The sequence below is a fragment of the Moschus berezovskii genome, chromosome 26 (genome assembly GCF_049115385.1).
Source record: "Moschus berezovskii isolate FMDL1 chromosome 26, NW_MosBer_1.0, whole genome shotgun sequence".
NCBI classification, from domain to species: Eukaryota; Metazoa; Chordata; class Mammalia; order Artiodactyla; family Moschidae; genus Moschus; species Moschus berezovskii.
Genome location: NC_142485.1, coordinates 18,583,917 through 18,597,259, shown reverse-complemented (window position 1 = coordinate 18,597,259; position 13,343 = coordinate 18,583,917). Strand labels below are relative to the sequence as shown.

General features: G+C 42.8%; 1 protein-coding gene across 1 annotated transcript in view; it reads right to left on the bottom strand.

Moving 5' to 3' along the window:
• Positions 1–2,255: 2,255 nt before the first annotated feature.
• The window catches only part of GTF2E2 (general transcription factor IIE subunit 2), an 82,487-nt gene continuing 71,399 nt past the window's right edge, over positions 2,256–13,343 (bottom strand). Inside the window, exons 7-8 of the mRNA XM_055416553.2 lie at positions 4,041–4,156; positions 2,256–2,790 (exon numbers count right to left, since the gene is read on the bottom strand). Of these exons, the coding sequence (XP_055272528.1) occupies positions 2,674–2,790; positions 4,041–4,156 (233 nt within the window). The 3' untranslated portion in view covers positions 2,256–2,673. The remainder of the gene's footprint in view (positions 2,791–4,040; positions 4,157–13,343) is intronic.

Below are 13,343 nucleotides of genomic sequence, written 5' to 3'. Positions count from 1 at the left end.
AACACACCTGGGGAAAGGGTGGACTGTTCTCCATGAAGCCCCAGGGGTGGCATCACATGATGGAGGTCATCACGTTGTCTCCACACACAGCACCCCAGCCTTGCCACACAGCAACAGCAGTGCACCCGGCTTGTTAAGGACAGGCACTAATACCTTAAAATTACCTGCAAATGCATCATTTTTGCAAGTAAAAGCAGTAGCTAGAAGGAAGTGAAGTGAAGTCAAGTCGCTCAGTCATGTCCAACTTGTAGCGACCCCACGGACTGCAGCCCACCAGGCTCCTCCGTCCATGGGATTTTCCAGGCAAGAGTATTGGAGTGGGTTGCCATTTCCTTCTCCAGGGGATCTTCCCGACCCAGGGATCAAACCCGGGTCTCCCGCATTGCAGACAGACGCTTTACCATCTGAGCCACCAGGGAAGTCCCCGCTAGAAGGAAGAGGGGACATCAAATCTCATTTCCCATGCTTCAGAAAACCATTGTTAGCTGCTAAGAACTGGGGAGTTTATAAATCCAAATACCCTATCCCCACACCCAAAATGTATTTTCTGCCGGTGACTTCAAACCCCCCATCACAGAAGAATCCAGGGCTATATGTCTGCAGCGCCCTTGCTACAAACCATGGACCGAGCAGGAACGGGAAGCAACTGCCCTGCCTTCTCGCTCAGGCACGGCTTCACACGTATCAAGTGCTCCTCTGTCCCTCGAGTCCCACCATCATCTAACCACACTTACAGGATGTGACAGCAGCGGCCAAGCGTTCGTTTTTTACACTTTGGGCTCAAAGACATTCCTTTTAGCCAGCCCCTAAAAGCCTCAGCTGATTGTGATGAATTATAGATCAAACGCACTAAAGATGGTCTTAAACTTTTAATGCACCCAGACATGCCCATTCCAACTTGCTTCTTCTAAACAGCCCACAGACCCAGCAAAAACAGAGGTGAGACCATGACTCTGACGTTAATTTGAATTTCTTGTGGAAATGTTTCTAGGTACCCAGAAGAACTGGTAAAGAACTTCTATTACAACCTTCAAACACAACTGGGTGCCTATCACAATTTGCAAAAAAGACTATCTCCCTCCCCACATATTAAAACAGCCAGAAAACAACAAAGTGTAAACAGTCCAAAGTCCTCCCCTATCAATAATTATTACCTTAAACGCAAATGGATTAAATTCTCCAATAAAAATACATAGACTTGTTGAATGGATTAAAAAAAAAAAAGGATCCTGCATGCCACAACGAAGATCCAGTGCAATAATTAAAAACAAAGAAAAGATAACCTATGGAATCAAAATATTTGCAAACCATTTATCTTACAATGATAAGGGGGTTAATATGACCATAATATATAAAGAATTCATACAACTCAGTAGCAAAAAGTAACTCCACAAATAATGCAATTAAAAGACAGGCAAAGGACCCAGACAGACCTGAATAGACATTCATCCAAATAAGATACACACCTGACCAACAGGTTACCTGAAAAGATGCTCAACATAGTTAATCAGTGAGGCCTCTCAGTTTTACATCTTATGATGTATTCTGGGGCTTGGGTATAAGAAACAGGTAAGATGACACTCAAAATCAGTGAGAAGTAAATACAAAGGATAAAAATTAAAACAACAAAATGGTTCCTTGTCATGTGTGCAGAGTAGTTACTGCTCTGGGTTATCACTATGCCTTTTTTGAGAACACCAAACCCTGTGCTTATAACCCACTAGTTTCAATTTGTGATATGAGGACCTTATCAACCAACCCAAAGGGCCACTACAAACCATAAACAAGCACAGAGAAGGAAAATGGGTCATTTACAGTCGAATGCTGGAATGACCACAGATCTCCCCAGAAGTCATGACGATTCTTAGGAACCTACATATGTGCTAACAGCTCTCGTGAGTGAGAACCTTGGGGCCGGGCGCTGCCAGGGCTAAGACACCATAACAGACAGTTCAGGCTGGCGAGTAGACTCAGTCCATCCTTGCTGTAAACAGTGTGACAGCGTGACTTGAGAAATCCAGGGACTAAGCAGTGCTTTATCCTTTTAAAAGAAAGCATTAAAAATCACGTCAAGTGCACCTTTCCTGCTTCACTTGCCAACAAGAGGCACACCTTGGGTTCCACTGTGAAATCCACACGCTCAGTGACACAGCCCAGACCGTGGTCTTCAACAACATTCCAGACCAGCACCTGCAGGACTCAAAGCCCACCTGCAACCGCCAAGAACGGAAAGGAGCAAACTAAAGTCAACGACGTCTTAGAAAGCTCCTTCTACAATGATTTTATTATAAATATGATCTTTTGGAATAAACAAATATTGCATTCAAGACTACCAGCAAACTTGTTCTAAAGTAATAAAGGGGGAAAATGGAACCAGGAGCCACTTAGAAGGAGCGATAAATAGCAAAGATGCCTACACACCATGCTGAGCGCCGTTCCCCCGAGAAGTGACAGGAGGTTCACAGGGGACATCACATTTCTCATTAGCCCATTAAATGAGCCCATTAAGGAAAACAAGCTTTGAGTTTGGTAATTTGCCCTAGTCCTATAAACTGAACTGCTCCTCTCCTCAGTCCTAGGTAGGAGATCAGGAAGATGGTCAGTCTGCAGATGCCAGCGTCAACACGGAAGATCTTGACTTTGAAACTCTTTGCTCTCAGACCAAACTGTTTACTACTTGCCAGGAGCCATATCAGAGTAGTCCTTCAGCACCCCGGCCAAGTGCTCATTGTGAGTCTTAAACCGTCGCTTCTTCTGTGAGGCAGGCTTTTTCCTTCTCTGAATTGGGGCCTACAGGAAAAGGTAAAAACAGAAATGACAGCTACTCAGAGCTGTGATACAGGGAGGATTTACGAAAGATGCAGCAAAGAGATGCAGGGTTTTGTAAGCTTTTCTCTGTTCCTCAACACACCCACGCACACACACACCCCCACACACACCCCCACAGCACATCCCCAACCACAAACACCAACCAGCGGTTTCCGTTACAGTGAAGTGTGGGTACGTCCACCTAGAAAGAACAGGCTGGCACAACAACTTAGCACGACTACCCCAGGCACTAAGTGGGTGACGAGAGAGCAGCATGGCTCTTTTGTTTTGTCTTCTCGATTCTCAGGTTTACAAAATGTTACCCACCATTAACTACCCATAAAACAAAAATCTGAAGCAAATACAGCAAAGTATAGAGACATAGCAAAACTGGGGAATGAATGGGCACAGAAAGAGTTGCTAGGTATTACTCTCTTTACTGCATCACATAATTAAAAAAAAAAAATCAACAAACTAAGGAAACCATGAAACCATGATAGGAAACCATGAAGTGCTGCAATCACACTAATTCTTAGAGCTCACTGGAAATAAATTTTCCCTTTAAAGGAGTCCTAAACTTCACCGAATAAAACACAGGCACACACAAAAAAGCCACAAAGAAAACAAGCTACAAGGCATGACGGTGGCCAGGGGAAGGAGGGTGTTAGTGAAATATCCCTCATTCTGGCTTTGTCTCTGGACGGCAGAGAGCTGGTTAGCTGGTACGAGGCAATTCACAAATCTTCATCCAGCTACAAATCCTTCCAAATGAGCGGATCTGGGGTTATCAAGACAGTAAAATCTGGTTCCTAAAGGATCTGAGAGTCATCAAGGACAACTGAGTGTGATCAGCACTAAGGCAAAGTCAGGTACCAGCAAGAAGCGGGTTGGGGATGAAGATCATGAAGGCCAGGGGGATGGAGCAGGCTCCCGGCAGAAACCAGGAGGACATCACGGGGATGCCCGAAGTCCACAGGGCTGCAGCAAGAGCAGGCACTGCCAGGACGGGGGCGGGGCAAGGGGAGAAGCACTCCCATTACCCTGGGAGCAGCACCTGAGGGCAAGGAGTACACCAGAAGCAACCTGAAAGCATCTGACCAAGGTCAGAGGGTTAGGACACGGAGGAAAAACTGGAAGGAAGAAGCAGCTACCTGCTCTTCCGAGAGCTGCTCGGGAAGCAGGCTAACAGTTCAAAGGGCACAGCATTACGTTCTCTCCTAGAGACTACATACCACTTTCTTTGGTCCGGAGTCCTGCATGGAAGAAATACCCTGTCGCTTCAGATACTCTTCAATTTTCTCCTCGTCCATTGAATCCACGGTGACACTCCTCCACAGTTTCTGAAACTCTGTGCCAACAAGAAGTAGTTACCGTACAATAGATGTTTGCAAGCTGTAACATCTTGGTGATCAAAATCAGGCTTCCATATTATCTCCTCTGATCTGCATTAGCACATCTGAGATTTCATTATAAAAACGAAGGAAGACAGGAACATTCAGATGGTGGACACTGAGCAGAAGGGCCTGGGAACACGAGCTGCAACCCTAGGCCAGATGAGCACTGCTCTATTTTTAGAGTCCGTAAATGAAGGGCCATGTGACTGAGGCCTCCCCGCTTTCCTGGGAAGAAAGACAGTTGACACACTCCTTTTATCCCCAAAATCAGTTCTCTCCACTGAAATAGTTCAAATTCCTGCTCATCTCCCATGAGCCCAGTATACTCATCCCACTTCCTTTCCTACAGAAGAAGAGAAACACACAGGGAGATGAGGAACCAAAGTTTTATATGAGAGTGAGGAGTTTTAACAGTCTATTTGCTAAAGAGCCTTCTGAAATCTGAAATAAACCCGGGATGGGTGACTAAGAGGTCATTAAAGTGAAGGGAGGGAGGCTGAGGCAGTAACACTGCTTCTCTCACGCCCTGCAAAACAGGACAAAAACCTTCCTACACCTTGTTCTCAAGAGTTCCTTGACCCCTTTGCCACATCACTATTTTTGCAAACAAAAGGGATCACAATTGGGATATGTCCAGAATGAAACTCATGTGCATCTTAAATTCTGTCCCTAAAGACAGGCCCCTTTCCAAGTGGCACCAGTGGTAAAGAAAACGCCTGCAGATGCAGGAGGAACAGGAAACTCAGGTCAATCCCTGAGTAGGGAAGATCCCCTGGAGAAGGAAATGACAACCTACTGCAGCACTCTTTTCTAGGAAATCCCATGGAGAGAGCAGCCTGGCGGGCTACAGTCTATAGGGTAGCAAAGAGTGGAGCACGACTGAGCATACATGTAGCAAAGACAGACTCAGACAGCCTGGTTTCACTTCATTATTAACTACTTGCCAATGCACAAAAAGTTTATGATGGAAAATCAGAAGATGAATATACTCTGAAGACCAAAAAAAAAAACAAGGAAAGTTCCCTGGGTGCCCTGAGGTGAGCCTTCTGCTCAGATCAGGACACACACATGCACACACACACACACACGCACACACTCCCCATCCCCTCACCCCCGCCACAGGATCTGGAGGCCTAACCCAGGCAGCGCCAGCGCCGTCCTGCCTGTCACTATCACTGCAGAGCCCTCAACCTTTAGGTAGACCATGGGTACAGTCCATTCATAAGCTGTAGATAAAATAAGGACACAATACCACTGGACCAGACTGTTCTCTTTCCTGTCTCAATACAAACTGCATGAAGCAAACGATGCCCTAATAGCTGGGGTGCCAGTGATATTTAAGAAATCTGTCTTGAAAAAGCTTTGGTTGTTGACAATGACCGAATGCAAACAAAGAATTCAACTTAGGCACAAAATGTTTTGGGGGTTTTCCTGTTTGTTTTTTAAATATTTATTTGGTCGCAGTAGGTCTTGGCTGTGGCACTCGGGATCTTTAGTTGCAGCAAGCGCACCCTTAGTTGCGGCCGGTGGGGTCTAGTTCCCTGACCAGGGATCGAACCTGGGCCCCCTGCATTAGGAGCACAGAGTCTTAGCCAGTGGACCACCTGGGAAGTCCCCAATCTGAGCACATAGTTATTTCAATACAAAGCATCTCTAAATAAAAATATTCTACATTTCTATTAGATACATTAGGGACTCATTCTCTTCTATGTTCCCTGAACTTCCATCTGCATAGATTCCAGAAACCACTTAACAGGTGGCAATATTTGTTTGCACGACTTTCTCAGCCTCTTGAAGCTCCTTGGGAGGGGGAATTCTATTTCATAAGTTTTCCGCTATGGTTGGCGCTAAACTTATTTATTTAGCACATCCTCAACAATCTGACCACTGAAAGTATGAAATGCTATTGTCTGGGCATCAGAGAGCATCTGTTTTCCTTTTACAGTTTTTAAACCTCAGTTGCATCATCAGTATACCCAATTCCAGTACGTGCTTTGACCCCGTTTTTCCTAATGTTAACACTATATAACCTTAACAAAACTAAACTAATACAAGCCTATTAACTAAGCCACAGACCTTATTCTCCCATCACCAGCTTTAGCAGCAACATCCACAACCTGGCCCAGGATCCCACTGTGTTTAGCTGCTGTCTCCTTGCTCCAGGCTCTAAGTACATGCCCACTCTCTCTGCTCATCTCTCAGGACCATGACACCTTCGAGGAGTTCTGATAGTTATTTTATAAAATGGCCCTCAACGTGGGGTTGTCTGACGTTTCCTCATGATTAAACTGAGGTTCTACCTTCTGGGCAAGAATATCAGAGACGATACTGTGCCCTTCTCAGGGCCTAATAACATCAAGGGTCTATGATGTCCACACGTGTTTTTACTGGGGCTATTAGACTGATTGCTGGTTAAGGTGGTGTCTATCAGATTTTTCCACCATGAAGCTATTATTTGTCCCCCTGTAATTAATAGCATCCCCAGAAGAGATCCACTAAGACTACGCAAAGTTACTGCTTCTCTGCATACCTTAGCTCACTAATTTCAGCATCCATCAATGCCTCTTGCCAACTACAAGTGTTAATTGTGGGTTTGCCTAAAGGTACATTATTTTCATCATTCCTTTCATACATATGGATTAGAATCCTACTGTAAGGGAGGAGACTATTCTCAATCCAATCCATTCAATTAACTTAGTACGGATTTATGGATATTTGTTTCACTTCAATGGATTATAATCCATTACTATCATTTACTTTGCTCTTCAAATATCCTGGCTTTGGATATTGAGTCCCTCCAAACTGTTTCTGTCTTTTTGACTTGTCCCTTTTTTGTTACCTGTTTTGGGGGTTTTGAGCACTTGCTCAACTTCTGATACCAAAGCATGTTTCAAGTTCAGCGTGCATTTCGCCAAACTTGGAATCAAGGAGTCCTGACTCCTTTTACTGGAGAATGGTACTGTGAAACCAAGATCGAGGCAACCTGTTTTCTTTTTCTAGCAATCATTTTTCTTTTTTTGAAAACAGCAAATAATTTGGGGACATCAAATTTAAAGACAAATGATTTGTTTCAGATTATTTCCAAGTATCATGAAAGTCAGTCAAGCTCTAAATTATACAGGTAAGTAAAATAGGAACTGTTTTAAAATCTGCTGTATTTTAACAGAAAAGAAGAAAACAAGCTAGAATTCAGAACTCAGATTTCACCCTTTCAATGGAAGGGAACCCTGTCCTAACTTGAAGCTAAGACTGAAAACTGTATAACAGAAAGTATGCAAGGAAGGAAAGAAAATAAGCAAATTCTTTAATAAGGCTTTGTTTAAATTCCCAAATAACTCTTTGGCTGCACCCAAAGCTTTCCTGTGACATACAAAAGCAGCAGAAGAGTATGGAGCCACATGGCCTGTGTGTGGAACCCAATGAACCCATTTGACTATGTCCTCAGATGGTAAAGAATCTGCCTGCAATGTAGGAGACCTGGGTTCGATCCCTTGGTCAGGAAGATCCCCTGGAGAAAGAAACGGCAACCCACTCCTGTATTCTTGCTTGGAGATTCCATGAACAGAGGAGCCTGGTGGGCTACAGTCCATGGAGTCACAAAAAGTCAGACATGACTGTGCAACTAACACACACATACACAAGGGAGGTTACTTAACCTTTCTGCCTCAGTTTTCTCATTTGTAAAACTGGGATGATAACATGTATTTCACAGAGTTGTGGCAATTAAGTGGGTTTATATAAAGCACTGAGTTTAACGCCCACAAAGGAAAAAGCACTATCTCTCTCAGTTACCATTATCATCTGATGTTGATCAATTCTTATTTCCGAGCGCTAATGCCTTTAAGGAAAGAATGACACATCTGAGCTCTACCCGTTGTTGGACATGTCAGCTCTTTGTTCCTTTTTATTTCAAAGTGTATTCCACTGTAATGAGGTACCACACTTGGAAGCTACAAAGGGACAAGTTAAAGGGCACTTGAGTTTCCAGATTTTGGAGGAAATGAATAAAATTGATATGCACATGGATTTTGAGCAAACCTGGGTAAAAACCTGAGTGGGATGACCGGGTCATGCAATTACACGTATCATAATGCAAAAATAAAAACAACACTGGACACACAGCTCACACTATATGCAAAAATTAATTCAAAATGATAAAAAAATCTAAATGTTAAGAGCTAAAACAGTAACTCCCTGAAGAAAAAACAGGAGTAAATCTTTGTGTTGTTGGATTAGGAAATGGTTTCTTAGCTATGACATCAAAAACAGAAGCAACAAAAGACAAATAAAATGTATCTCATCAAAATAAAAAAACTTTTGTATCATAAAAGATACAGGAAAGTAAAGAGACAATCCACAGAATGGAAGAAAATATTCACAAAGTAAAAATTTTGTAAGAGACTTGTATCCAAAATAAAGAACTCTTTAAAATTCTGTAATTTAAAGAAGTTTAAAATGGACAAAAAACTTAAAGACATTTTCCAAAAGACAATATACATGTGCAACTGAATGGCTTTGTTGTACACCTGAAACTAACACTGTAAATGAACTATACTCCAATAAAAAATTTAAAAATTTTAAATAAATTTAATAAAAAATAAAGAATATATAACCGGCCATTGAGCACATGAAAAGATGATCTTTAGAAAAACACACATCAAAACCACAATAAAATTCCATTTCACTAAATGCTATCTTAAATAGCTAAACTCAGTGTTGGCAAGGATGTGGAGAAACTGGAACCCTCGTGCATTGCCAGTGGGAATGTAAAACGAGGCAGCCCCTTTGCAAAGAAGCATGGCAACTGCTCAAAAAGTGAGCCATCGGAATTACCACATGATCCAGCAATTCCACTCCTATACTTAAAAGAAAGGATAAATTATGGCCACACAAAAACTTGTACATGAATGTTCACAGCAGTATTAATCACAATAGCCATAAAGTAGAAACAACTCAAATGTCCATCAACTGGTGAATGCATGAATAGTGTTATATCCATAATGTAATGTTCTTTTGTAGTGTTATTTTTTTTTGGTAATGTTCTTTTTAATGTAAGCATTTAATGCTCTATTTCACTTTAAGCACTGCTGCAGCTACATCCCATGAATTTTGATATGTTGTGCTTTCACTTTCATTTAATTCAACAGTTTTTTTTTTTTTACTTCCCCTGTGATTTCCTCCTTGAACCATGAGTTATTTAAAAGTGTTGTTCGATTTCCAAATATGTTGGAGAGTTTCCAAATACAGCTGATTTCTAGTTTGATTCCATTATGACCCAAGCACAGCCTTTGTTTGCTTTCAATTCTTTAAATTCATTAAGGTTCTGCGGTAGAACACCATCTGCCTTGGCAAGTACTCCCAGTGCACATATATACTCTATTGTTGGGTCATCTTGTTTTATAATAAATGTCAATTAGGCAAGTTGGTTAATAGAGGTAAGACTTTTATATACTAATTTTCCATCCATTTGTTCAACGGCTGAGAGGAATGCTATGAACTTTAATCTTAATGATGGGTTTGTCTATTTCTCCTTTCACGTGTCTATTTTTAATTCGTGTACTTTAAACATTTTTATGATTCCACTTTATTTCTATTATTATTTTTTCTTTATTGAGATAAGTGTAATTGACATAATACTGTATTAGTTTCAGATATATAACATAATGATTTGATATATATACAGTGAAAAGATTACCACAGTAAGTTTCAGTTCAGTTCAGTCGCTCAGTCGTGACCGACTCTTTGCGACCCCATGAATCACAGCACGCCAGGTCTCCCTGTCCATCACCAACTCATGTCCATCATGAGTTGTTCACTCAAACTCATATTCACTCAAACTCATGTCCATTGAGTTTGGTGATGTCATCCAGCCATCTCATCCTCTGTTGTCCCCTTCTCCTCCCGCCCCCAATCCTTCCCAGCATCAGAGTCTTATCCACTGAGTCCACTCTTCGCATGAAGTGGCCCAAGTATTAGAGTTTCAGCTTTAGCAAAAGTCCTTCCAATGAACACTCAAGATTGATCTCCTTTAGAATGGACTGGTTGGATCTCCTTGCAGTCCAAGGGACTCTCAAGAGTCTTCTGCACCACAGTTCAAAAGCATCAATTCTTCGGCGATCAGTTTTCTTCACAGTCCAACTCTCACATCCATACATGACCACGGGAAAAACCATAGCCTTGACTAGACGGACCTTTGCTGGCAAAGTAATGTCTCTGCTTTTTAATATACTGTCTAGGTTGGTCATAACTTTCCTTCCAAGGAGTAAGCGTCTTTTAATTTCATGGCTGCAATCAAGTTAATTTTTTTCTTGTGATGAGAACTTTTAAGACCTATTCTCTTAGCTTTCAAATGTACAACATGGTATTGTTAACTATAGTGACTTTTTAAAAAATGGTTTCAGTGGTTGTCCTAGGGTTTACAATACACACCTTGAGTTAACCAGAGCCTGACTTCAATTAAACTGTCTCAGATCACATATGAAGATATATAACAGCACACCCTTCCTGACCTGTGGCGACCGTCAAAAACTTCATTTACATATGCTCTAAACACAAATTTATCTCTTAATAGTCTGCTTTATAGTTAGCTATCTTTCAGAGTGATCAAAAATTTTTAATTAGACAAATGTGAATTTTAACATTGATTTTCATTTATTCCAGTTTTAACACATTTTCCTGTACATATCCAAGTTTCTGTCTAGTATCATACCCCTTCTGCCCGAGGACTTCTGGCAATGCAAGTCTGATGTCAAGGAATTCTCTCAGTTTCTGTGATACTGAGAGAATATTCCTCTGAGACAGGACTTCGCTTTTTAAAGATTACTTCTGCTGCAGATGGAAATCTGGGTTGAAAACTTTTTCCCTTTTAGCACTTCAGATATGTCACAACACTGTGCTTTGGTTTGCATAAGGTCAAATGACAAGTGTGCCCTATTCTTTTTTCCTTTGTAATGAGCTTTTGCCTCTACTTCAGGTACTTTCTCTTCACCGTCAGTTGTCAGCATTTTGAATGTGATATGCCTAGATGTTTTTCTGTCATTTGTTTCTATTGGGGATTATCTTGCCTCGTGTTCTCTGAGCTTCCTGGACTTTTGTTTTGGTGCCTATCTTTAATTTTGGGGGAGGGGGTATCCCTTGTAGTTCAGCTGATTAAGAATCCACCTGCAATGCAGGAGACTCCGGTATGATTCCTGGGTTGGGAAGATCTGCTAGAGAAGAGATAGGCTACGCACTCCCAGTCTTCTTGGGCTTCCACGGTGGCTCAGCTGGTAAAGAATCTGCCTGCAATGTGGGAGACCTGGGTTCAGTCCCTGGGTTGGGAAGATCCCCTGGAGAAGGGAACTGGCTACCCACTCCAGTATTCTGGCCTGGAGAAGGCCATGGACTGTATACCCACGGAGTTGCAAAGAGTCAGACACAACTGAGTGAATGTCACGTTCATCTTTAATTTTAGAATACTTGGCCATTATTTCTTCTACCCCATTCTCTTTCTCTTATGAGATTTTAATTATACATTCAGACCATTGATGTTATCTCACAGTTAATGGAGACTCTGCTGTATTTCTTCCCATTTGTCTCTGTGCATTTCAGTTTAATTTGTACTGGCCTATCTTGCAGTTTGGGCTCTCCCAGGGGCTCAGTGGTAAAGAATCCGCCTGCAATGCATGAGCCGCAGGAAACAGGAGTTCGATCCCTGTGTAGGAAATAGCAACCCACCCCAGTATTCTTGCCTGGAGGATTCCATGGACAGAGGAGCCTGGTGAGCTACAGTCCATGGGGTCACAAAGAGCTGGACACGACTGAACATGCATGCAGCAGCAGCAGCCTGCAGGTTACAGATCCTTCCCGTGGTTACGCCAAGTTGACTGATGAGCTTACAGAAGGCGTTCTCTGTCTCTGTTACCGTGCTTTCCATTTCTAGAACTTACTTGATTTTCTTAGAATGTCTCTCTGCTGAAATATCCTACCTGACCATGCATGTGCTCTGTTTCATATCAACCAGAGTTACTTCAAATTTCAAGTGCGACAGTTCCAATACCTGTGTCCTCAGAATGTGGGAGTTAGTTCTGTTAACTCTCTTCTCTCAAAAGCGCTTTGTTTTGCCTTGCTTCTTTTTATGCCTCACAACTTTTTGATAGCAGAATATCCTCCAGAGAACAGCACAGCTGAGACTGAGGTCAATAGTTCTGTGCCGGGATTTGGGCACGCCTTTCCTTCTGCTAGGCCTTCAGCGTGTGGAGGTCGAGGCAGTCTATGATGAGAACAAGAACTTGGTTTGAAATCTGTTGCCGCTATGGTTACCCATAATGCACCACAGGCTCCAAATTCCTCCAGCCATACCCTGCGTTCGGTGGAAAGACCGCTCTGCCAGAGGGGTTTTCATCCGTGTCTGCTCAACCTGCTCTTTCAGGTCTTCCCTTAAGGCTATAACCCTGGATGGCCTGTCAGCCTCCATGCTCTTGAGGCTCTCACAGAATTCCACTGCTACCTGTTACTGCGCATCTGTCAGCCTGGGGTGGGAGTTCTGATATTCTAGTTAAGCCTCGGCCTCAGACAAGCCCTGCGTCCCATGGTGCCTAAACGGGGTCTCCTCCGTGTTCCTGGCTTGTCCTCTCCGCCAAGTTTTAGGTCCAGTATATATTTCTGCCTGTCCCCTAGACAGAAGGTTCTTCTTTCTTTTCTTCTCACAAAAGTTTAAGACTTTCGTCTCACAGAAGACAGGGAGGGAGGATATGGCTTCATGTCTTTTCTGAAGCATCGACTGTCCCCTTCTCCAGACCCGCCCAGCGGGGCCAGTACCCCCACCCTAGCCTCTGCTTTGTAAGCAATCCAGCGAAGTCTGTGGAGAAGTGCCGTGAGTGGATGTCAACTCCCAAGTGTCTGCGGCCCCAAGGGTTCTACAGTCTCTTGCTAGCCCACACTAAGCCTTGAGCAGGTTCATTAAACATTTTAAAACTGAATTCTTCTCACCAGTATTCATGCTCTCAGTATTCACGCCCCAGGTGTACAAGTGTTCGTAGCCCATCTTTTCCTGGTGTCTGTCTGTCCTTCCATTTCAGGTTAGGTGGCTGCCTGCACCTCAGCTCTCTGATGGAGTCAGTCTCTCTCAGCCGTGTCCAACTCTGCAACCCCATTGACTAT